General features: G+C 41.1%; 1 protein-coding gene across 1 annotated transcript in view; it reads left to right on the forward strand.

The window, feature by feature from the left end:
- E2F7 (E2F transcription factor 7) overlaps positions 1–26279 on the forward strand; it is a 49953-nt gene extending 23674 nt beyond the window's left edge. The window contains exons 8-13 of the mRNA XM_066257607.1: positions 13917–14102; positions 14877–14949; positions 17202–17703; positions 19009–19264; positions 20951–21372; positions 23008–26279. Of these exons, the coding sequence (XP_066113704.1) occupies positions 13917–14102; positions 14877–14949; positions 17202–17703; positions 19009–19264; positions 20951–21372; positions 23008–23178 (1610 nt within the window). The 3' untranslated portion in view covers positions 23179–26279. The remainder of the gene's footprint in view (positions 1–13916; positions 14103–14876; positions 14950–17201; positions 17704–19008; positions 19265–20950; positions 21373–23007) is intronic.
- Positions 26280–26530: the final 251 nt, after the last annotated feature.

The following is a 26530-nucleotide window of genomic DNA, read 5'->3' on the forward strand; positions in this document are numbered from 1 at the left end:
TAGAGAATGGTGAGGAATGAAATGTAATCAGCGGAAACAACATTTTTGGAGGGCCTCAAAAGTTAAGTCAAGAAATAGACTGAAGTGACAAGGGATCTTTAGAGAAAGAGATAGAAAGAGAGGAGGGACCTGAAGATGTGGTAATCATCGCAGAAAATGAACGAGTTGGGGAAATGAGCTGAAATTGAGAAACTGAGTTCATGTATTTGCATACCCAGTGGGATAGCAACTGGGAGAGCTTAGATATGATGGGGGAAAGAGGGCTTGGAACCAAGTCAGGAACCCATATTGAATTACCTACCCTTCAGAAACACGATTCTCCTACAGTCCCTAGTTTCAGCCTAGCAGTCAAATGTGGAACATCAAGTTACCCCTGACTCCTTAACTCACGCTCCTTCCCTCCTTGATGAGCACCGCCTCACAATTAAACTTCATAGATGCCTCTTTCCTCTTTCCCTCCCCACCATGATGGCCTGTTCTTCCTTTCAACAGCTCTCTTGAGGTATCATGACATACACTGAATGGCGTGTGGTGGGAGTTACAATTTAATACGTGTTTGTATTGTCTGCACCTGTGAAATAGTCACCACAGCCAGAATGATGAACCCATAACCCTCCCGAGACGACTCCTGCCCTTTCAAATTCCTTCCTTCCTGACCCCACCCCACGGGGAACCACAGATCTGCGTTCTTTCACTCCAGATTTATTATCCTCTAAAAATTTTTTATCAGTGAGTCACATACAGTCCATGTTCATTATTCACAGATTGCATATTTGTGAATTTACTACTAACTAAATTTATTTGTAACTCCAGAATCAATCATCGCGCCATTTTCAGTTGTTCACAGACATGCTAAGAGTGGCAAACAATCTGAGTTGCCAACACAGTTTCCGGCTGAGGTCAAACAAGGCTATGCTGTACCTCTTTTCAGCTCTCTTAATATAAACAAGTGTCCTTTCTTGTGATCTTTTTTAAAATTATTATTCATTGGGGGGGGGGGGGGAGAAAGAGAGAAAGAGAAGAGGGGAAAGACCAGGAAACATCAACTCCCATATGTGCCTTAACCAGGCAAGACGGGTTTCGTACCGGTGACCTCAGCGTTCCAGGTGGAGGCTTTATCCACTGCGCCACCACAGGTCAGGCTAATTTTGCCATGTTTTCACATTTGTGTGCTTCAACTTCGTGATTTTGCTGTTTCAAATGGTTCCCAAGTGTACTGAAGCATTGTCTAGTGTTTCTAAGTGATGTACCTTACAGAGAAAATGCATATATATATGTTCAAGAGTCTTCATTTAAGCGTGAGTTCTAATGCTGTTGGCTAGAGTTCAGGGCTAATGGATCAACAAAGTTTATTAAATGTAGTGTCTTTAAACAGAAACACAGAAAACAGGGTTATGTATTGATCAGTTGACAAAAATGCTGTCACCAGAGGCTCGTAGGAACCTAACCCTGTATTTCTTGTAGGATCAGTGGTTCAGTATTTGCTAATTCATTGTTTGTGCTGACTTTATAAAACACAAGAATCACAAATAAGAATAGACTGTACTCCGTACACTCTTTTCCAGGCTTCTTTCAGTCAGCATAATTATTTTGAGATTAATAATATTGTAGCATGTGCCAGTGGTTTGTTCCTTTTATTGTCAAGGAGTATTCCACTGTATGGGTATATCATTCTTTAGTCATTTACTTGTTAATGGACATTTAGATTATACTTTTTCTTTTTTGGCTATTACAAATAAAGCAAAAATATTCATTACTTGTCTATATGTGGGCCTGCTTTTTCCTGTGTGAGAAGGTTTTTAACAAACAGGTTTAATTACTTAAATAACTGTAGGGTTATTCAGGTTCTTTATTAGTTCCTTTCTTGCACTTGGAGTTCCATTTGCTCTTTTTCAAGTCTCTTGAGATAGAAGTGGAGGTCATTAATTGGAGGTCTGGTTTATTTTCTAATACCTGTTTAGTGCTAGAAGTTTCCCTCTTTATTTCTGTACCACAAATTTTGATTATTTTCATTGTCTTCCAATTCAAGATAACTTTGAAATTTCCCTCTTGATTTCTTTTTTGATCCTTAAGTTATTTAGCTGTGTGTTACATAGTTTTCAAATATTCTGGAATTTTCCAGATAATTTTTTCTTGTTGATTTCTAATTTCACTTCCTGTGGGCAGGGAACCTACTTTGTATAATCTGAATCCTTTTACATTTATTGGGCTTGTTTATGATACAGGTGTGTTCTATCTTGGTAAATATTCCATGTATACTTAAAAAGAATGTATATTTTGCTTTGTTGGGTGGAGTGATCTATAAATGACAAGTAGGTCAAGTTGGTTGATAGTGTTGTTTAATTCTTATATGTCCTTTTTGATTCTATGTTTACTTGTGTCAGTTATTGAGAAAGAATGTTGTAGTCTCAGATAATAATTGCAGGTTTGTGTAGATCTTTCCGTTCTGTTGAATTTGGCGTCATTTATTTGAAGCTGACATTAAGTATATAAATATTTTAGGATTGATATGTCTTTTGAAGAATTGACTCTTTTGGCTTTATGAAATAACCCCTCTCTGTGCCTGATGATACTGTTTGCTGTGAAATCTACTTTATGTAATAGTCACTTCAGCTTTCTTTTGACTAGTTAGCATAGTGTATATTGTTTATCCTTTTACTTTTAAACTCTTGATGCCTATATTTAAAGTGAGTTCCTGGTAGTGCAGAGTTGAGGGTTTTTTAATCTAATCTGACAACTAGATTTATCTAATCTAACAATTTGGTTGTTTAGACTGTTTACACTTAATGTGATGATACATTTGGATATTAGTCTATCCTCTTGCTTTTTTATTTCAGTTTATCCTACATGCTCATTGTTATTTTACTCGTTTTTTCTCCTTTTGGATTTATTATGTTTCCATTTTACCACCTTTATTGGCTTGTTAGTTATAACTCCTTGTTGTGTTATGTTAATGTCTGCTTTATGGTTTATAGTATGCACCTTTAACTTATAGGCTACCTTCAAATTTCATACCATTTTTATTGTTTAAGAACCTTAGAATAACGTACGACCTTTGTACGATTGTTTCCAAACATTGTACTACTTGCTCTATTGTTATAAACCCCATAATACATGATTACTATTTTTGCTTCAAAGAATTGATTGTCTCTTAAGAGATTTTAATAAGGGGAAAAAATTGATATCTAGCCATGTAGTTACTGTTTCTGGTGCTTACCATTTTTTTTTTTGTAGAGGTAAGTTTTCATCTGGTATAATTTCTCTCAGCTTGATGAGCTTTAACATTTCTTATAAAGTAGGTCTGCCAGTGATGAATTCTTCCAGTTGTTATATGTCTAAAAATGTCTTTATTTCACTGTTGTTTTTGAAAGATATTTTAGCTGGATAAGAAGATTCTAGGTTGAAGGTTTCAGCACTTTGAAGAAGTTACTCCACTGTCTTTAAGCTGGCATTGTTTCTGAAAGGAAATTTACTGTCATCCTGTTTCTCTGTAATGTTTTTGCTTTTTTTCTGGTTACTTTTAAGATTTTTTTTGTGTGTGTGACTGGTTTTAAGCAATTTGATTATGTGTGCCTTGGTGTACTTTTCTTCCTGTCTCTTATACTTGGGTTTAAGCCTCTTGGATCTGTGAATATAAAGTTTTTATCAAATTTGGCAAATTTTCAACCATGACTTCTTTGAACATTTTTCTTTCTTCCTCTTCTGTCCTTTGGGGTCTCCATTATGCTCATATTTGCCTGCTTGAAGTTTTCACATCATTCACTGGCATTTTGTTTGTTTTTTTTATTAATTTTAATGAGGTGACATTAATCAATCAGGGTACAAAGGTTCAGAGAAAACATCTCCAGGTTATTTTGACATTTGATTATGTTGCATTCCCATCACCCAAAGTCAAGTTGTCTTCCGTCACCTTCTATCTGGTTTTATTTGTGCTCCTCCTCTCCCCCCCCTCACCCCTAGTAACCACCACACTCTTGTCCATGTCCCTGAGTCTCATTTTTATGTCCCACCTATGTATGGAATCATATAGTTCTTAGTTTTTTCTGATTTACTTATTTTGCTCAGTATAATGTTATCAAGGTCCATCCATGTTGTTGTAAATGATTCGATGTCATCATTTCTTATGGCTGAGTAGAATTCCATAGTATATATGTACCACATCTTCTTTATCCAATCATCTGTTGAAGGGCTTTTTGGTTGTTTCCATGTCTTGGCCACTGTGAACAATGCTGCAGTGAACATGGGGCTGCATGTGTCTTTACATACCAGTGTTTTTGAGTTATGGGGGTATATTCCCAGTAGAGAGATTGCTGGGTCATATGGTAGTTTTATTTTTAATTTTTTGAGGAACCACCATACTTCTTCCATAGTGGTTGTACTACTTTACATTCCCACCAACAGTGGATGAGGGTTCCTTTTTATCCACAGCCTCTCCAACACTTGTCAACCTGTCTTGTTGATAATAGCTAATCTAACAGGTGTGAGGTGGTATCTCATTGCAGTTTTGATTTGCATTTCTCTAATAGCTAATGAAGATGAGCATCTTTTCATATATCTGTTGATCATTTCTATTTCTTCCTGGGAGAAGTATCTGTTCATGTCCTCTTCCCATTTTTTTATTGGATTGTTTGCTTGTTTGTTGTTGAGCTTTATGAGTTCTTTGTATATTTTGGATATTAGGCCCTTATCTGTGCTGTTGTTTGAAAATATCATCTCCCATTTAGTTGGCTGTTTGTTGTCAGTTTCTTTTGCTGTGCAAAAGCTTCTTAGTCTGATGTAGTCCCATTCATTTATCTTGCCTTCACTTCCCTTGCCTTTGGAGTCAAATTCATAAAGTGCTTTTTGTAACCAAGGTCCATGAGTTTAGTACCTATGTTTTCTTCTATGTAATTTATTGTTTTGGGTCTTATATTTAGGTCTTCGATCTATTTTGAATTAATTTTAGTACACGGGACAAGCTGTAGTCAAGTTTCATTCTTTTGCATGTGGTTTTCCAGTTTTCCCAGCACCATTTGTTGAAGAGGCTTTATTTTCTCCCAAATTGTGTGTTGTTGACCCCTTTATCAAAAATTATTTGACCATATACATGTGGTTTTATTTCTGAGCTTTCTGTTCTGTTCTATTGGTCTGAGTGTCTTTTTCTGCCAATACCATTGCTATTTTGATTATCGTGGCCCTATAATATAGTTTGAAGTCAGGTATTGTAATGCCCCCAGCATCGTTCTTTTTCCTTAGGATTGCTCTGGCTATTCGGGGTTTTTTATAGTTCTATATAAACCTGATGATTTTTTTGCCATTTCTTTAAAAAAATGACATTGGAATTTTGATGGGAATTGCATTAAATTTGTATATCACTTTGGGTAATATAGTCATTTTGACTAGATTTATTCTTCCCATCCAGGAACAAGGAATATTTTTCCATTTCATTATGTCTTTTTCGATTTCCCTTAACAATGCTTTGTAGTTTTCATTATATAGGTCCTTTACAATCTTTGTTATGTTTATTCCTAGGTATTTAATTTTTTTGTTGCAATCATGAAGGGGATTGTTTTTCTGAGCTTGTTTTCTGATGTTTTATTGTTGGCATATAGGAAGGAAGGCAATGGACTTTTGTATATTAATTTTGTATCCTGAAAACTTACTGTATTGGTTTATTGTTTCTAGTAGTCTTTTTGTGGAGTCTTTGGGGTTTTCGATGTACAGGATCATATCATCTGCAAAAAGTGATACCTTTACTTCTTTCCCAATATGAATGCCTTTTATTTCTTTTTCTTGTCTGATTGCTCTGACTAGAACTTCCAGCACTACATTGAATAGGAGTGGAGAGAGTGGACAACCTTGTCTTGTTCCTGATTTAAGGGAAAAAGTCCTCAGTTTTATGCCATTTAATATGATGTTAGCTGATGGTTTATCATAATGGCCTATATTATGTTGAGATATTTTCCTCTATACCCATTTTGTTAAGTGTTTTAAACATAAAAAGATGTTGTATTTTATCGAATGCCTTTTCTGCATCTATTGTAAGATCATATGGTTTTTCTTTGTTGTTGATATATGGTGTATTACGTTATCCGTTTTACGTATGTTGAACCATCCTTGTGATTCTGGGATGAATCCCACTTGATCATGATGAATTACTTTTTTAATGTGTTCTTGTATTTGATTTGCTAGTATTTTGTTTAGTATTTTAGCATCTGTATTCATTATAGATATTGGTCTGTAGTTTTCTTTTTTTGTGTTGTCCTTGCCAGGTTTTGGTATGAGGGTTATGATGGCCTCATAAAATGTGTTTCACATTATTGTTTCTTCTTCAATTTTTTGGAAGACTTTGAATAGAATAGGAACCAAGTCTTCTTTGAATGTTTGATAGAATTCACTAGTATAGCCATCTGGACCTGTACTTTTATTTTGGGGGAGCTTTTTAATAGTTGTTTCTATTTTCTCCCTGCTTATGTGTTTGTTTAGGCTTTCTTCTTCTTCATGACTCAGTCTAGAAAGATTGTATTGTTCTAGGAATTTATCCATTTCTTCTAGATTGTTGAATTTGGTGGTATATAGTTTTTCATAGTATTCTACAATAATTCTTTGTATATCTATGATATCTGTGGTGATTTCTCCTCTTTCATTTTGGATTTTGTTTATATCAGTCATTCCTCTCTTTTCCTTGGTGAGTCTTGCCAAGGGTTTGTCAATTTTGTTGATCTTTTCAAAGAACCAGCTCCTTGTTTTATTAAATTTTTCTATAGTTTTTCTGTTCTCTATTTTGTTTATTTCTACTCTGATTTTTATTATGTCCTTTCTTCAGCTGGTTTTGGGTTGTCTTTGTTCTTCTTTTTCTAGTTCCTTAAGATGTGAAGTTAAGTGGTTTACTTGGGCTCTCTCTTGTTTGTTCATATAGGCTTGTAGTGATATGAACTTCCCTCTTATTACTGCTTTTGCTGCATCCCAGAGATTCTGGTATGTTGTATTGTTATTTTCGTTTGCCTGTATGTATCTTTTGATCTCTGCACTTGTTTCTTCTTTGACTCACTCATTTTTTAAAAGTATGTTGTTTAGTTTCCACATTTCTGTGGGTTTGTTTACCTCTTTTTTGCAGTTGAATTCTAGTTTCAAGGCTTTATGATCAGAATATATGCTTGGTATAATTTCAATCTTTCTGAATTTGTTGATGTTATTTTTGTGGCCCAACATATGGTCAGTTCTTTAGAATGTTCCATGTACACTAGAGAAAAATGTATACTCTGGCACTTTGGGATGAAATATCCTATAGATGTCTATCATATCCAATAGCTCTAGTGTTTCATTTAAGGCCCGTATTTCTTTATCGATTTTCTGTTTCGATGAACGATCTAGAGCCATCAGCGGTGTATTGAGGTTTCCAAGTATAATTATATTTTTGTTGGTTTTTGTTTTTAGGTCAGTCAGTAGTTCTCTTATATATTTTGGTGCTCCTTGGTTTGGTGCATATATATTAAGAAATGTTATGTCTTCTTGATTCAATGTCCCCTTAATCATTATGAAATGACCATTTTTGTCTCTGATTACCTTTGCTGTCTTGTAGTCACCATTGTTAAATATGAGTATTGCTACACCTGCTTATTTTTGGATGTTATTTGTTTTGCTTGGAGTATTGTTTTCCAACCTTTCACTTTGAACTTGTTTTTATCTTTGTAGCTTAGATGTGTTTCTTGTAGGCAGCATATAGTTGAATTTTCTTTTTAATCCATTCTGCTACTCTGTGTCTTTTTATTGGCGAATTTAATCCATTTACTTTTAGTGTAATTATTGACATTTGAGAGTTTCCTATTGCCATTTTATATATTGCTTTCTGATAGTTTTCTATCTTGTTTGGTTCTTCTATTTTTCTATTTGTTTTTGTTTGGTTGTAATCCATACTTCTTTTCTCTCTTACTTCTTTTTTCAAGCCATGTACTTCTGTGTTGGTTTTTTCAGGGGTGGTTACCATTAAGTAATGGAAAGCATACATATCATGTTCGTTGTAGTACATTATCTCATAAGTACTTCTGCACTTCATCCTCCTTTGCTACCGTTAATCTTTGTCCTCTCCCTTTTTTGTTTCTTTGTCACAGATTAATCTTGTTTTTATTGCAATCTTGATGGAGCTTTTACTTGTAGTTTTGTTTTGTTTTGTTCTTTGTGTCTGGTTGGAAAACCCCCTTTAGTATTTCCTGAAGTGGGGGTTTTCTGGTGATAAATTCCCTCATCTCTTCTGTATCTGTGAATGTTTTTATTTCTTCATATTTGATATGTGATGAGCTTTGTGATAGCTTTGATGAGTATAGTATTCTTGGCTAGAAGTTCCTCTCTTTCAGAACTTTAAATATTGGGGTCCACTCTCTTCTAGCTTGTAGAGTTTCTGCTGAGAAATCTGTTGATACTCTAATGGGCCTTCCTTTATATGTTGTATTCTTCTTTTCCCTGGCTGCCTTGAGAATTTTTTCTTTGTCATTGGTTTGTGCCAATTTAATTATGATGTGCCTTGGAGTAGGTTTATTAGACTCAGTGTTCAGTTTGCTTCTTGAATTCGAGGCTTTAGTTCTTTCCACAGGTTTGGGAAGTTCTCATCTATTATTTGTTTGACTATGTTCTCCATTCCATTTTCTCTCTCTTCTCCTTCTGATATACCCATTATTCTTATGTTGCTCTTTCTGATGGAGTCAGACAATTCCTGTAGGGCTACCTCATTTTTTTAAATTCGTGAGTCTCTCTCCTCTTCTCTTTGTACTACCTCTAGTTGGCTGTCTTCTATGTCACTAATTCTTTCCTTTGTCTGGCTTGTTCTATTGGCTAAGCTTGTTACCTCATTTTTCAGATCATGAATTGAGTTTTTCATCTCTATTTGATTCGTTTACATAGTTTTAATTTCCTTAGTGAAGTATTCTTTCTGTTCATTGAATTGTTTTTTGAGCTCCCTAAATTGCCTTTCTGTACTTTCTTGTATATCCCTGAGTATTTTTAGGATTTCAATTTTAAATTCTCTGTCATTTAACTCCAAGGTTTCTAAGCTATTGAAATATATTTTATTATAGATTTTTCCTCATCTGTCTGAGCTACATCACTGTTTTTTATCCATGATATTTTATTTCTTTTTTAATGGCATTTGAAAGTAATATTGTTAATAACACTAGTAAGAGTTGATAAAAATTTTTTTTGAGAAAATGCAGTGAAAAATTGAAAATTTTATTGTGCTAAGTGGAACAAAAATACATAGAATGGAGGGCCTGAGTTGGGAGGGAGTGACAAAGAGGCAGAAAACGAGGCAAGAACCCACAAAATGTCACAAGGAAAAAATTTGGATCAAGAATAAAATAATTTGTTGTAAATGATGGTCGAATGAAAGAAATAGTGTAAGGAAAAGAAAAACAGAAAAAAGAAGAAAAATACAGTGAAAAATCAAAATTCTATTGTATTAAGTGGCACAAAAACTATAGAATGGAGAGCCGGAGTTGGGGGGAAATGGTAAAGAGATAAAAAGTGAAATAAAAAGCACACAAAATGCCGCAAAGAAAAAATTTGAATTCAGAATAAAATAATTTGTTTTTGGGTGAGATTTGAATGAGAGAAAAAGTGAAAGAGAAAAGAAGAAACAAAAAGAGAGAAAAAAAATAAGTTTTTTAGAATGTAACACTCAGAAAAAATAAAGAATGGAAAATGTAACACCTATGGGTAATAACGTTCAAAATGAAAAGAATAAAATGGAAAGAGGATAAAATGACCAAGGTGGAAGGAAAAAAGAAAAAGATAAAAAATACAAGATAAAGAAAGGAAAAAGTTATAAAGACTGTGGATTTTTCCTGGTTTTGAGAAGTTATCTTCTTCCTTTTTCTCTCTTCTATTTTCGACCACTGGCACTGTACCCCAGGTTCTGCCCCTGTGGCACTCTTAAGCAGAGTTTTGCTGTTGTGTCGCTATGGTGATGACATAAACTAGGCCTCAGTCCTTTTGGTAGGCGGGGCTTGTTAGCGTTTGCAGCCTCTGACAATGGGAGAGTCTGTTTTCCCAGAGCCTCTCCCCAAATCTCTCCTTCCTTAACCAGCAGCCTGGTGATTCTGCTGTGAAGTTGCCCCAGCCACTGCCTGAAGAGCAAGAGGCTCTAAGAGCTGCCAAATCCCCTCTCTATCCCCACTCAACGCAGGGTTCTGGGTAAGGCTTTTCCAGCCAGAGCCGCCAGTGTAATCAGGCAGGGCTGGGAGCCGATTGCCTTTCAGGTGTCTTTCTATGAGCCTCCGGGCATGTCTAGTGTGCCTCAGCAGTCCGCAGGTCTGCTCTCCAGAGGCTGTCTGCAAGCTGCCTGCACGCCCTTCCCCCCACCACTTCCGCAGTTCTCTTCCCCAGGAGTGTACTTTGTTAGCCTGTATGGCTGGTGGAGGTGCTGCAACCAGACAGGTCTGGGTGTAGGGAAGCCAGCTTTCATGCACTTCCCACGCGCTGTTGTTTGTGAAGCTGGGATTATTCAGGAACTGTGGTTTCGGCCCACACAGTGGGTCACTACTGACAGTCTCCTACCCAGCCCCTCCATCCAGGAACGCAGGCACCCACGCCTGAAGTGTCAGGTGGATCCACTCATACACTGCCCGCACTCACTGACTGGGATACTGGGAATAAACAAGGCAACTGTTCACCCACCTCTGCCAGGTTCTGCCGCTGGCGTTAGCTCCACATGGGCTGAGCCACGAACACACTCTCTCCTTGGCTTGAACATCTCTGCCCTAGTCCAGCTTTTTCCACACCCCCAGTCCTCGCTTTCTCTCAGTTCCAAGTGAAAGAAGCCCTTGCTCAGGTCAGTGAGGAAAGCAGAATACATCATTCTCTGTCTTATTTCCTTTAGAGTGGATTATATATTCAGCCACCTTTTCGCCCAATCATACGTTTGTTTGATGTGTATTTCAGATGCTCCTGAGATTGTTTTTCTGTCTCTAGTTGTTGAATTTGTTGAAGTTTCAAGGAGAGGTATCAGAAGCACTCCTCATGGTGCCATTTCTCTGACGTCACTCCTTCACTGGCATTTTTTGTTCATTTCTTTCCATCTTTTTTCTGTTTCATTTTGGTTTCTACTGTTATGTATTCCAGTTCACTATTTTGTTCTGCAGCATCTAATTTCTATTAATCCCATTCATTATTGTTTTCATCTCTAGCATTGTCATTTTTATCACAGAAGTTTGACTTGGGCCTTTATATTTTTAATGTTCAGTCTCTCCCTTACTTAACATGTTAAGTCTTTCCTCCAGTTTCTTTAATTTATGGAATACAATTATAGTAGCTGTTTTAATGTGCCTGTCTACTAATTCTATCATCTGTGTCACTTTGAGTCCATCTTAATTGCTTTTTATCATCACTGTGGATATTTCCCTCCCTTATTTTGAGGAGGAAGGGGAGAGTGAGAGAAACATGACCTTGCTGTTCCACTTAGTTGTGCATCCATTCATTGCTTCTTATACATGCCTTAACTGGGGGTCGAGCTGGCAACCTTGGCACTCTGGGATGACTCTCTATCCACTACACCACTGGCCAGGGCCTCCCTACTTCTTTACGTACCTGGAAATTCTTAATTATATGCCAGACACTGAGAATTATATATTATTAGGTGTTAGATAGTTCTGTACTCCTAAAAATGTTCTTGGGCTGTGTTCTGGAATACAGTGAAGTTGTTATGTAAACAGTGGTCCTTTCTGGTCTCACTTTTAAGCTTTGGTAGATATTCAGTAGCATTTAGTTTAAGGACATTGTCCCCACTATTGAAACACCCCCCTTTTTTATATTTTGAACCAGTGACTCATGAATTATGAGGTTTTTCTACTCTGGTTATTGGCAGTAAGCACAAGCACTTCTCCCAGCCCTGTAGGAGCTGTAGACGCTATGCCCTCCTCTCCTTCTGAGTTGTTCTCCCCCATCTCCAGCCTTGGGCAGTTTTCTCACTTGTGTATTTCACTGAACTCTTGAGGGGCATCTCCAGCACTTTCTGTATGCTCTCCTCTCCAGTAATTTGTCATACTCACTCTCGTTGCCTTGGCTCTCCTGGCCTCCCAGCCCCATTTTCTCAGGTGTCCCCAAACTACGGCCTGCGGACCGCATGCGGCACCCTGAGGCCATTTATCCGACCACACTTCCGGAAGGGGCACCTCTTTCATTGGTGGTCAGTGAGAGGAGCACTGTATGTGGCGGCCCTCCAACAGTCTGAGGGACAGTGAAGTGGCCCCCTGTGTAAAAAGTTTGGGGACCCCTGTTAGTTGTAGAGACTTCCAGGCCCTGTCTAGGTCCCCGTCTCTACACCCCAGCCTGGAAACACTGCCCAGGCAGTACACAAGGGCGGTCATGGAGCTTAATTTACTAGGTTCTTGTCTCTAAAGGATCATTGTCTTTCATGTCCTGAAGGTCAGTGTCTTGAGAGCCATTGTTTTATTTATTTTGTTTCATGTTTGTTTCAGAGAGGAAGGGAACTCTGAGCCCTATTAATGCCTTGACCCATCTGCTTTGTTTGGAGTCTGTAATTCCTGATTTTCTAAAAAGACCAAAAGACCACGTACTGGGTTTTTGTTATAAGAAATAGAAAACCATAAAGGTGATTTTTTTCTTCAATGTCTGTGTGTTTTAAAGAATGTAATTATTAGCTGGACTTTTCAGTTTAATTAGTCTTAGTAAAATGTGCATGTTTTGAGCTTACAAAAAAGAAATAGCACAGATGAAAAAGATAGGAATAACTATCTGAGCAACAAGGTCTTTTTTTTTTTTTTTTTTTTTTTTTGAGAGAGAGAGAGAGGGACAGGCAGGCAGGCAGGCAGGGAGAGAGATGAGAAGTCTCAATTCATAATTGCAGCACCTTAGTTGTTCATTGGTTGCTTTCTCCAGGGACTATTTCTACACAGAAATACAGGCCTGGTCCTATATGCAGGTCCTGTCCTGACATGATTTAGGTTTTTTTAAGCTTAAAATGGGCCCCTAAGGCCCAGCCTTTTATTAACTACTGTTCTGCAGTTTTTCAACCATGCAGTTTCTGCTGACCGTATTCCTTTGGTCACTTAGTAACGGAGCCTCCTGCTGCATAAGAAAGAAATAATAAAGCAGCAGAAAATAGAACTCTTATATCCATTGCCCTAGAGCTAGGGCATAAGGAGCTGATTTCCATTAACATTACAATCTCAAAATATGCATATTGGTCCGAGCATAGCTGGGTTTTCCTTTGCTGCTTTCTGCCCCAAAAAAGTATCTGAAATGGCAGGTCCATTCTAATTTAGGGTGAAGAACATCTTGCTCTACTTTTGTTGCAATTTAGATAATTTTAGAATGTATATAGATTCACTCTCACTTTATAGTCATCACCTAAAAAAAGCTTTGTACTTTGAAAAAATTGGGGTTTGAGACAAGGCTCATGAAATTCCTCTGAGTGCCATAGTTTTCAATATATAGGGTAGCTCCATTATAGTTATAGGCTTTCCTTTTTTTTTTTGTTTTTTTAGTGAGAGGAGGGGAGGCAACAATACAGACTCCCACATGTGCCCTGACCGGGTTCCACCCAGCAAGCCCCCTATGGGGCAATGCTCTGCTCATCTGGGGCTACTGCTCCGTTGCTTGGCAACCAAGCTATTTTAGCACCTGAGGCAAGGCCATAAAGCCATCCTCAGCACCCAGGGCCAGTTCGCTTGAACTAATCAAGCAATGGCTGTAGGAGGGAAAGAGAGAGAGAGAAGAGGGAGGGGTGGAGAAGCAGATGATCACTTCTCCTCTGTGCTCTGACTGAGAATCGAACCCAGGACATCCACACACGGGGCTGACACTCTACCACTGAGCCAACCAGCCAGGGTCCAGTTATTGGCTTTCAAAGCCATATCTTAAAAAAGGGTAAAATTATCCTGAATTATAGCTGTATAACAACATTGCTGAATCTCTCATTTATTTAGATGAAGAACTAGTGGATGTTTCTGCATCTGTCTTACCAGAACTGAACAGAGAAACATATAGCCAAATTCAAGTCTGTGCAAAACAAAAGCTGGCTCGACATGGTTCTTTTAACACAGTTCTAGTTTCTGAGAAGATTCACAGGAAAGCAAACTCAGAACCCAGCAGCCCTTCCAGAAAAGAACAAGGTATGTGCCTTGACTTAATCCATGGAATCTGTCAGTTCCAGGTACTTGTCGCCTTACACGTGCACTGGCACTTTAAATTGAACTAACTTTCTAGGTCCTGCCTGTTTTTTTCACTTACTTGAACTGAAACAGTTATTGGGGGTAAAAAAGTTGGTGACTTCATAGGGTATGAACATGGCCATGTTCCTTGAAATTGATCACAGCCTTAAAGATCAATTAGCTTGCTACAAATTGGCCTGTTTTATACATCTCAAAAATTAATCTGATTACAAAACAACTTTAGTTTCTTTTTTTTTTTAAGTGGGAGGAGGATAGATAGACAGATTCCACATGTGCCCCGACCAGGATCTACCTGGCAACCTCCATCTGGGGCTGATGCTAGAATCAGCCAAGCTATCCTCAGTGCCTGGGGCCAATGCTCAAACCAGTTGAGTCACTGGCTATGAGAGGGGTAAAAGGAGAGAAGGGAGAGGGACAGAGAAAGAACCAGATGGTCACTTCTCCTGCATGCCCTGACTGGGAATTGAACCCGGGACATCCATACACTGGGCTGACACTCTATCCACTGAGCCACCAGCCAGGGCCTTTCTTACTAATTCTTGGTGAGACCTGAATTAATAACTAGCTTCTGAAAGTTTCTCTCTTTGAATCGAAACCAGAATGAATTTGAGATAGCCGTATAATCCCTGAACTGTGAATAATGAGTCCTGCTGTATATAATTGGTATGTGTACATCTCTTGCTGTATCTGTTAGACCTTCATTTTCCTTTATAGGATCAGGTGGCTTCTCCTTAGAAATTGGAAGTCTGGCAGCTGTTTACCGACAGAAAATAGAAGACAGTTCACCGTAAGTAGTCTTAAAAAAACTCCAGGTATATTCTTTTCTATTTCTGAGAGTGAATTTTGACTAAATTGAAATGCCACCCATCAAAACATAAATTTTAGTAATCTTGCTCATAAGTCAGCTGTTTATTAAAATTTTTTAGTTTTTCCTTTGTACAAAACACTGTACAGGTTGTAGCATCAGGGACACAAAAGTATTTATACAAAAGAAATCTCATAAGCTATGAAAGCTTATAGGGAAAAAATATTTTAAAAAAAACAAATACACTGAAAAAAGATATGTCACTACTAGTGTGACACTGAGAAATGATGCATTGTAGTCTCATGAATCACTTTGTCATCATTGGTGCTGTTTCCTTGTTTTATAGAAATCACATATCAGAGGAAGCAGAGGAAATGCTAGAGAAGGAACAAGAGCAGTTTTTAATGACAGATATGGGCAGTAACAGATTCTGAGGCAGAGTCAGGGAGTGAGGGGCAGTAAGCCAATTAGCGATAACTGCAGTATTTATCTAAATAGGATAGTAAAAGGAAATATCATTCAGAAGAAGAGCTTGAGGTGTTGGAAGTAAGTAGGTCAAGTTGGAAAAAAGCTTTGAAAGCCAGATACAAGAGTTTGGATGTAGCCTAGCCAGTGGTGGCACAGTGACAGCGTGTCACCCTGGGACAGTGTGCCCCAGTTCAAAATCCCGAGGTCACTGGATAGAGCACAGGCCTGCCAGCTTGAGCGCAGGATCTTCGACATGATCCCAGAATTGCTGGCTTGAAGCCCAAGGTCTCTGGCTTGAGCAATGGGTCATTAGCTCGGCTGGAGCCCCCTGGTCAAGGCACGTATGAGAAACAATTGAAAAACAACTTAAATAAAGCAACTACGAGTTGATGCTTCTCATGTCTCTCTTCCCCTTCTCTCTCTCCCTTCCTGTCTCTCTCTAAAAGGAAAAAAAAGTTTGGATGTATGAGATAAACAGTAATAAAGAACTGTTGTAAGGTTTACTAGGAAGGAAAGACCATCATGGCTGCTTGAAGCAAGTGGGATTGGAGCAGGTAGAGGAGGTGCCAGGTGAGCAGATCAGAGAGCAGAGCATTTGCGGTCATTCTGGTCTGGGGTGCAGGCCTAAGCAGGTCAGGTGGAGGTGGAAATTAGTGTAAGAAATCAGTGAGTCAGCAAGACCTACCAAAGTAGAAAGAAGTCTCACACAGAGAACACCTGGGTCTCAGACGATGATGCTGTCGGTAGAGATGGAGAGGTTGAAGGTCAACAGCTGGAGGTAGAGGGGTGGGTGATGTACTCAGTGTGGGATTGAGTTTCACAGAGCTGAGGAAGAGCGATGACTGGTTCGGAGAGAGCTGCGGTTGGAGAGACACCTCTGCAGCCCAGTGCACTCCATTTTATTCCTAGCGGCGCAGCGGACAATGAGATTGTGGGCACTGCGATCTCAGCAGTCCCATCAGAAAGGCTGTGGGGAATCCCTGTCTCTGCCTGCTAGTTCCTAAAAGAGTCTTGAAGGGATTTTCCTCATCTAGTTCTAAAAAGATATAATATTAAACATATAAACTTTATTATTTTTTTAATATTTGGAAGTCTTTTTTGTATAAAAGGCCAGACATTGTGTAATCTCACATATTGATGGGCCTTAATTTTGAATGTGTGTTGTCTAAAAATTCTATAGTAATACTGTGCAGAATGGGACAAGAATGAGAGAAAATAATTTTGTAGATACATTTATTTTTTCACTCACTGCCCACTTCATTTATGTCACAGTCTCTTAGGCACCCGGGACCTCTCACGGTGACTGTGTGAGGCCTGGCTAGGTGACCTTCAGCAGGTAGCTTAGCCTCTGGACCTCAGTTTTGCTCCCTAGTAAACTGGGGGGAATGAGAGTGGCTATCAGTATTACAATAATTATGTGAGTTATTAATAACATGCTGATTATTATAGTACGTATGTAAGGGGTACGTGCTGGGCAAGTGGTTAGATGTGGAAGAGGCCGGTGAGGAGCCAATGTCACTCTCACCTGAGACCCTCCCAGAGCGACGGCCACGTCAGCTTCCCCTCCCTCCCTATCCGCCACGGTTCCACCCGGTCGTCTGCCTCTGGGTTAGTAACCAATGCGCGTTCAGGAAACAGACTTTAATATCATCCTGAGCGGTCATATCTTGTTCCTGCTTTGGTGCATCTCTCTTCAGAATAGCAGAGTCAGGAGTTGGTAGACTGTGGTAACTCATTGGTTCCCATTATGTTTCTTTTTATTGCAGGGGGAAAACCTCTGACAGTACGAGAGCGATGCCTCCCTCAAGCAACCTGGACCCCGCTGCTCCTCTCCCTGTCCTCTCTGTTGACTCAGAACACTGTGTCAACCCTTTGGCCCACCCAGTGTTTTCTGTGCCTCACACGGACTTGCAGGCCTTCTCCATACGGAATGGTCTGCATGGAGAAGTCGGTGTCTCGCTCCCTTCGGCAGCCTCCGATGCCGAGAGCCTGCAGCCAGCCCTGCTGGCCGGCCAGCCGTTGCTATACGTGCCCTCCACCTCCCTATTCATGCTGTATGGGAGCCTGCAGGAGGGACCGTCCCCAGGCTCAGGGTCAGAGAGGGACAGCAGGAGCTCAGAAGTCTTAGCAGCCCCAGAGCCGTCACCAGCACCCGCCTTCCAGAAGCGCCTCAGTGAGGAGAGGAAGCCGCAGGCGGAGGAGGCGCCGGCCCCTAAAAGGCAAAGTAGGGACGAGGGAGATGGCCCTCTCTCTTTTGTCATGCCCAAGGTAAGGGAGTTCAGGTGGACGGGACTAGTGACGTCTCCCTAACCGAGAGCTTCTTCCTGTTAAGGACACACAGATATTAATAAGCTACTGAGTCTGGAATAGGAAGTGTTTCATCTGTCACCTCTATACTTAAGCCATGAACTAGCTTCTCACCAAAAAAAAAATCTTGCCATAAAGTAGTACTATAAGAAAAGTGATTTTTATAAAAGTCACACTTCGTATAAAATGATAAAAAAGTTTGAAGAAAGAAACCTGCCCATAATGCCTCTTCATAGAGGTGATCACTGTTAACGTTGGTATTATTTCCTCCCAGTCTTTTTGCTGTACTGTTGTTTAAATACACTGAGATCACGGAAATAACCTTACTCCAGGGTGGACCTACGTTCCAGAGTCAGGAGCGGGGATGCTGCTCGACTGTCCGAGTCTGTGCTTGGTCAGCGGTCCTCTCCGCCCAGAGATCCCGTTTCCTTAGCCACTCAGAGGTCCATGAGACATGACCAGCGAAACTCTCACAGTCTGGCAGAAGCCCTGTCATTACAGCAGTTTATCATGGGTCAGCTGAGCATATTTCATGGAAATCAGTTCATTAATTAAGACCTTTTCTCCTCTATTCCTTTCTCTTGCCAGAGTGAATTCTCCTAAAGTTGTGTATAGCTTGAGCTGGAGACAGAAGAGAAACACTGAGTGGAATATGCCTTAGAAAACCAAGACAGCTTTGGGGCTCCCCACAATTCTTATCAGGCTCCTCAGAGATGATAGTATCCACACCCTGTGTTAGCAGCTCAGACATTTATTTCACAGTCTGAACACTGTGGCCAGTTTTCCATTATAATCTCCACCATCTCTGTGCTTGAGACGTGGCATTGACTGTCAGACCATTCCTGTAAACATGACTAAGACAGTTGACATATACACATGATGGTGGTGCACGGCTATGTTCGACCTTTCTGTGTATATGTTAGCTATTTTGATAAAAATGTTATTAACCCTTTCAGTAGTGAGGTTTTTTTTTTTCATGCTTGCTGACCCCCGGGAGTGAGTTTCTTTCAAAAAGTGAAATTAGTTCCAGTTCCAGTTTTATTAACTTAAAATCATGTTTGTTTGATAACCAATTTATGGAAACAAGAAGAACATACATTTACCTTTTTTTTAATGTTGCCTAACACACTTTTAAAATAAATCGATCGTACTCTGGGCGGTCAAGAGGCACGAGGACGTACATGAACGTTCGTACTGCTCAAAGGGTTAGGGTTTGCTGCTGGGGTTTTGACTTGCTTTTCTAATTCCGGGTTTGGTTGTGCTTAGAAACCCTCAGGTTCCACGGACACTGCCTCTCCCGAGATGCCGGGCAGCAGGGAGTCCGTGCCCCTCGGAGACGCGCACGTGCATAGCCAGCTCCCTGCTGCAGAGGAAGTTTGGGGAAAGGCTCCAGCAAGCGGCCTCGTTTCTTCTGAGTGGGGAAGTCTGTCCAGAAATACCGAGGTTGAAAAGCCTTCCAAGGAAAATGGAGGCACCAAAGAGCCCTCTCTGCTGCCTTGTCTTTATGTGCAGCCGCCGGCTGGTAAGGGACGTCATCCTGCCTTCAAGTCCCTGGGGGTAGTCAGGCCGTAAATTGGATTTTTAAATCTTTGTCATGTCACCTGACCAGAGCGGTTCATTGATGAGCTGCCTTCTGCCCTCTTGTCTCCTCCATCGACGAAACGATGTGACGAAGGGGGAGGCTGCTCTCACTCTCACCAGCCTCGAGGAGAAGGAGAAAATCAGTAGGGCAGGTGATTGTTTTCAAAAAAATACATTAAACCTAAAAAAGCACAACAAATTCAAAAAAAGATTGACTTTATAATTCAGCTGAGCCTGGCATTGGTTCCGTGTGACACTGTGTGCCCCTGGCACGCTGATCTCCTGAGTATCTGATCGTGCTGCATGGGACCGGGGCCCAGTGCAGGGCAGGAGTGAAGGGCTGGCTGTGAGGACCACGTAGTATCTGTGGGGACTTCAGACGAGTATTCAGCCGTCCTCGTTGGTAAAACAGCAATAATAATAGCACCAACTTGATGGGGGGGGGGGGTGCTGTGAACATTAAAGTTAATAATACAACAAAACAAAAACATTTAGAATAATAGTGCCTGACACTCAGTAAGACTCAATAAATGCTGTTACTATTTTGAAATAAAGAGGAGATACAATCAATTCCTAATTTTTAAGATAGATAGGCACATTGTACAGGAAGTTGCTCTTGATGCAAAGAGACTTAAATTGGTTTTCCCCAATTCCTTGTTTACCTCTCAGGTTAGGTAGGTACTGGTTATTATTCACTCATCTAGAAAACATCCTTAGCCCTGGCCGGTGGCTCAGTGAATAGAGCAGCCCAGAGTATCAAAGTCCCGGGTTCAATTTCCAGTCAGGACACACAGGAGAAGCGACCATCTGCTTCTTCCCCCTCACTTTTCTCCTCCCGCAGCCAGTGGCTTTATTGGTTCGAGCATGGGCCCCAGGCACTGAGGATAGCTCCTTGAAGCTCATCAGCCTGAGGCACTAAAAATAGCTCAGTACTTGAGCATTGGCCCTAGAGGAGGTTGCCAGGTGGATCCTGGCTGAGGTGCATGTGGGAGTCTGCCTATCTCACTTCCTCTCATCTAAAAAAAACAAAAGGAAAAGAAAATATTCTTTATTCCTTTAGCAAACATTTTTTGAGAGTTTAAGCAAAATACTTTGTGTTACAGATACATTGAACAAAAAACAGACGCAGCCCCTGCCGAATGTAAATGACCACCCAGAACAGGGCTGGGCCAGGGGCCCTTTGCCACTGTGGTGCAGCTTGTGGACTCCTCCTTAGTATGTTTACAAATGCATAGAACATAGAGATTGCAAAAGAAGCCAGTTATATTGAAATACAAAGTACTATTAATAGTGTTGTGATCCTAACAGCGTGAAATAAAATTTCAGCTAGAAGTAAAGACAGAATTTTTCCCATCCAAGTTCACTTTCCTCCTCAATCTGGATTCAGTGGAGCTCACATGTAGAAACCCTCTCAGGAGACACAGGCATCCACCAAATTCTCACACAGGAATGTGTGGGATCTCAGTGCAAGCCGCTCTGCGAAGAAGCGGTTGTGGGGCTGAGAGAGCACAGAGGAGGGGCTGACCCGCTCAGGTGGGGATGGTCAGTTGTGGGCTCCCATGTGCAAGGGCCACGAAGAACGTCTTCAGGTTGTGCCGACTTTTGCCTTGTTCTGCTTCTGTTGCAGGATTAAATGGTCTCAGCGTGCTCTTACCTGGCAGTCAGACCCCTCATGCTGTGGGACCACCATTGGGTCAGCTGCCATCCCTCAGTGTCCCTTGCATGGTCTTACCATCTTCAACACTGGGTCCGTTTCCGGTTTTCTACTCTCCCACAGTGGCCGGGCCCGTTTCCTCTGCTCCTGGCTCACTCCCAAACCCAGGACATGTGAGTTTTGGCTTCCCAGGCCTTGGATCAATGCCTCATCTTCTCATCAGCCCTGCAGGCATGGTTAATCCAAAATCCTTGACACTCCCTTCTGCAGACCCCCAGCGTCAGGGTCCATGCTCACTGAACCAGAGCCCAGTGATGTCCAGACCACGCAACGTCATCCAGCCCCAACCCCCAGTTTATGAGGGACAACCGGTCTCTGCAGTAAAATCACAGCAGGTAAGCCCTGAAGTTTCATTTCGGTGTGGCACAGGAAGGCTCCTCTCCCTGGCACGAGTACGCCTGCGTTTAAGTAGCTTTGGTTTAGTCACCTGACTGCAGGACAGAGGTTCTAGGTCGGGTTCTGCCAGCTTCCCTTACAGACTCACAATTTTCTGCTTGTTTTATAAAACATATGCTTCAGGCAGGGAGATCTGTGCTTCAAAGACAAAAATATTTTTCAGTTTTTTAAAATTAGGGGGATTTATTTTAGGCTTAGTTCAGGTAGATTTTTGTTGAATGCTGAGTATTCAGATTCTTCAAGCTTTCATTTTGTTAGGTTCATAAATAGACTGCCCTGAATTTTAATTGAACAGCTAACAGAAGCACGGAAGATGGTGTTAATCCTGATGCAAAGATTTTTTAGCATCTGTCAGTTCTTAAAATGTAGTGCTTGGAGGCAATGAATAAATATATATACACACACACACTCATAAAGTATATGCAGGTGTACATATATAAAGGTATATGATCATTATATTAATCAGTACTGTATTTTCTCCCCAAACTCCACCTGTACTTTAATCAGTATTTGTTGAATGACTGTCCTGCACTGGGCATTGTTCAGAGTGATTATTTTCTCTCCCAAAGAGAGAGTAACATTGTGGCCAGAAATATTTTAGAACTGTTCTTCAGAGGCCAGATGGTGGCTCAGTGGATAGGGCATCAGACTGGGACACTGAGGACCCAGGGCCAAAGCTCTGAGGTCACCAGCTTGAGCGTGGGCTCACTGGCTTGAGTGCAGGGTCGCTGGCTTGAGCATGGGATCATAGACATGACCCCATGGTTGCTGGCTTGAGCCCAAGGTCACTGGCTGGAGCCCAAGGTCGCTGGCTCAGCTGTGCCCCCCCCCCCCGTCAATGCACATATGAGAAAGCAATCAATGAACAACTAAGAAACCACAACAAAGACTTGATGCTTCTCATTTCTCCTTTCCTGTCTGTTTATCCCTATTAATTCCTCTCTTTGCCTCTGTGTCTCTTGCTAAAAAAAGAAAAAAAACAAGGCGATTATAACATAATGTATGCTTTTTGGTCCCCAGTTATGTGCCAGACACTGATCTAGGCAGTGAAGCTAGAACAGTAAACAGTATAATAGTCCCTGCCCTTTTAGGGCACATTAAGGGGATAAATATTTCGCATTTAACAGGAGAGAATAAATATTAGTAAACAAAAAGGTAGTATGCATATATTTACTATTTGCCTAGCATGTTCTAAGGTGCTTTGTAAATATATTGTTCAGTTTTTCGACACTCTGAAGTCGGTACTTTCCTCATGCCCATTGTATGGATGGAGAAACTGAGGGACACACTGGTTAAGTTTCTTGCCCAAGGTTGCACGGCTAGTGCTGGCAGAGCCCAGCCCCAGCTCCGGGTGCCACGCGGGTAAACTTCGCTAGGCTGCCTTTCTGCACACACACCAAGTTAATTTCCAGTTGTGAGAAGGTGTCGAGAAGGAGAGAAATTGGATGACTGTGATAGGAAAGTGAAAGGAGCGAACACCTGCCTAGGGATTAAAATGACAGGTCTGGGCTTCCGGTTCAGAGACTGAGAACAATTTGACTTCACTTCTGCTATTATTTATTCTTCTTTTGTAGTCACCAGCTCCTGTGACCCCTAAGAGCCTCCGAGACACACACCGGGAAACATTCTTCAAGACACCTGGCAGCCTCGGAGACCGTGTCCTTAGGAGAAGAGAAAGCAAACGGTCACAGAGCGCCAGCTCAGCACAGAGGAGACTCGAAATACCCAGCAGCGGGGCCGACTAACCTGACGCCTTGCCAGATGGGGGTGGTATCACCCCACCTGGATCTCCCCAGGTCACCGGCCATGTCTTTAGGCAGGCATGGAGAGCAGCATGCGCACCATCTCCCCCTTCCTCTCTTTCATCCACCGGTTCCAATGTTAACTTCCCGCACCATCCGTTTTCCTGAAGGTCACTGTTACTCACTGTGCATTTAATCCGAGTTAGAGTCCAGATCCTGTGCCTGGTTTCCCAGTGAAAGTGCTGACTGACCTGTGGTTTTGCTTCAAGAATTATCTCCTTGCCAGACGTAGATTTGAACGGACTCCCGGAGCCTCGCGGTTTTCCTGCAGGCGGGGCCTGTCTAGCACTTAACTCGAGTGAGCCTTCTCCACGTGCATTTCCACTCGCCCCGATGACATCTGTGGTGAGAGAAACCTCCTTTCTGCAGTTTAAAAAAAGCTACTGCTTCCTTCAGCTTCATCAGGAAGGCAGCTACAGTTGTGAAGCCTATGGTATTATTTATTTTGCTCCCGAAATGGGGTTTAGTGCAAAGAGTTTACAACTGCAGCCAACCATGTTCTTCAGGGTATGACGACTTGAATGTTTGTTTGTACTTTTGTCCTATAACTTGCCCTGCACTTACTTTACAACCTAGTGATAATGTAGATAAATGTCTACACATGACAGAATGTCAAGACCAAAACAACTGTGAATGGCCACCCGTCTGAGCATGCGAACTCAGACCAAGTCCAGCGGCCTCAGCACGGCGTCTCCCTAACTGTGTGGACATGCTCAGTAGCCTTCACTACGTGCCCCTGTGGTTTCTTTATTTAAATGTTAACTGTAGAGTATAAAGTACGGATGCCTTCTAACAATGGCTGTTCGTTGAATAAATCAGGATGGTGGAAAGTAATTAAATGGAAAATTAGGACATGAATAAGACCTTTTGATAGAATTCTGAAGAGTTAATGTAGACATTGATAATAGAACAATAGGTGATTTTATTTTTTCCTTTTACTCTTTTTCTTCAGTCTAGAAGGATAAGAGGAAAATGGACCCGTTATGTTCGGTATCTCAAGAGCATTTGAACCTGAGTTAACTTTCATGGAACTTCTGGAAAATAGGAGCAGTGAATGCAGGGGTTTATTCTACCATGACTACAATTCTGGAAATGTATGCAGTATCTCGTTGTTACACCATATCATGTTGGGGCATTTGGAAGTAGCCAAACTAGAGCTTTGTATGCCCATATTAATTGCTATTGACCTCAGTCCTGTCTCTTGAGAATAAACGGCTTTCTCCCTCCCCTGCCTTCCTCTCTGCCTGCTGTCATTCCCTCTTTATTCCTTTCTGTTTTTTAAATTTTCTCTTAGATTTGGAACCTTAGTGTGGGGTTTTATTTTATTTTTACTTTTGGACCCAATAAAATGTTCTATGGAAGAATAAAAATATTAATTTAAGAGACTCTAGGAGTCTGTGTAAAGTAGCTTTATATTAACTACAGGATATTATTAGCTTTATTACCCCACAAGATATTTTTGAAACTCGAGGTAGGTAGCCAGATTAAATAAATTTGCGACTACATAAAATTTTTATTAACACTAAACTTTTAAAGTTTACAAGGTGATATTTTTCCCTTTTTCACAGTCTTCTCTAGAATTAAACATAAAAATGTTCAGTCATCAACGACTGACTGATAATGGTTACCCTGAACTGACATGATGGATCTTCTCTCGAAAGAGATAAACACCTGTCCTTTCCAGGACACGTGGCCCACAGACCTGCACAGGGATTGCATTTTAAATATACCGCACGGCAGGGTTTTCCCAAAACAGTTTCACCTGAGAGGTCTGCATTTAAATTAAAACACAAACTGACTTTTCTCCTCACTGTCCTTAGATCAGGAGTCCCCAAACTACGGCCCGCGGGCCGCATGCGGCCCCCTGAGGTCATTTATCCGGCCCCCACCGCACTTCCGGAAGGGGCACCTCTTTCATTGGTGGTCAGTGAGAGGAGCATAGTTCCCATTGAAATACTGGTCAGTTTGTTGATTTAAATTTACTTGTTCTTTATTTTAAATATTGTATTTGTTCCCGTTTTGTTTTTTTACTTTAAAATAAGATATGTGCAGTGTGCATAGGGATTTGTTCATAGTTTTTTTTTATAGTCCGGCCCTCCAACGGTCTGAGGGACAGTGAACTGGCCCCCTGTGTAAAAAGTTTGGGGACCTCTGCCTTAGATATTCCTCACTCTAACCTGACTGTCCTTTTGGAAAATGCTGTTCCTGACAAGACCTTGTACACCTCAGAGAATTCTCAGTTCTTGGGGGGGGGGGGGCTTAGGGAGCAAACCCATCAGTAAGATGATCATGACCCTGACCACAGGGAGCAACAGAAAACTAAGAACAGATTCCTTCGTGTTCAGGACCCACTTCATACTCTGGCCGTGTGTTGTGTACAGAGGACAATGCAGTGGCCGTCTCTGTGGGGACAGGCGATGGGTCCGTTTCAGGCAGAGCACCTGACGGCAGCAAGGCTGCTGAGCTAGACTTGGGTGTCCGGGGCAGTGACGCAGCCCTAGGGACCTTGAGTCTATCGCTGTGTCATTCAGTCAAAGAAAAAAAATGGCGAGTCGGCCTGCTAAGGGGATGCCGCTCTGCATTGGCACTGAGGAGGGTATGTGTCCTCCCCTGTCCAGGGTTTGTGAAACCCTGTCATGACCCAGGGGGTATCACTTTTATACTTGAATCTGCCTACCAAGTTTACATTTCTCAATTCCTTCTTGTAAGGTGCTATTTCTGTGTTTAAGTCATGTTTTTCTTCTGTGTAAAGCTACCTTCTGCTTCTCTTACTGCGCTGCTGGTTTTATGTAGGTATTAATTTTATTGCTGCCCGCTGCTCTTGTTCCCATATCTAGTTCTCTTTTTTTCTAATGGCTATATTATCTATAGCTATGTGCTTGTAACTTGACTACATGTAAACAGATTTCTTTATTCTTTTAGAAAAATATTAAGCTTTATAAAACAGCAATAAAAATTAAGGGGTGCTAGTTACATGTGTTGCTGGACTTTCTGTGTGTGCTGCTTCCAGGACAATCGGCAATATTTGCAGGATAGCCAGCAGGCCCTCGTAAACCCAAGGCAGACTTGGGTGGCTCCCCAATGCCAGAACATCTTGTGTTAGATTTCCACGGGAGCTTGGGTGGGGGTGGGGGGGTTGAAGCACTGTGCTATTCAGCTTCTGAATTCTGTCTGACTTAGAGTCTCTGGAGGTTTGGACGCTCTGCAATAGAATCACAGGTGAATGCAGACCACCTCCCCAGTTTTTCATGGTATCTACAAGGTTAAACACTTCTTAGTCTCACACGTTCAAAGT

The sequence above is a fragment of the Saccopteryx bilineata genome, chromosome 2 (genome assembly GCF_036850765.1).
Source record: "Saccopteryx bilineata isolate mSacBil1 chromosome 2, mSacBil1_pri_phased_curated, whole genome shotgun sequence".
Lineage (NCBI taxonomy): Eukaryota > Metazoa > Chordata > Mammalia > Chiroptera > Emballonuridae > Saccopteryx > Saccopteryx bilineata.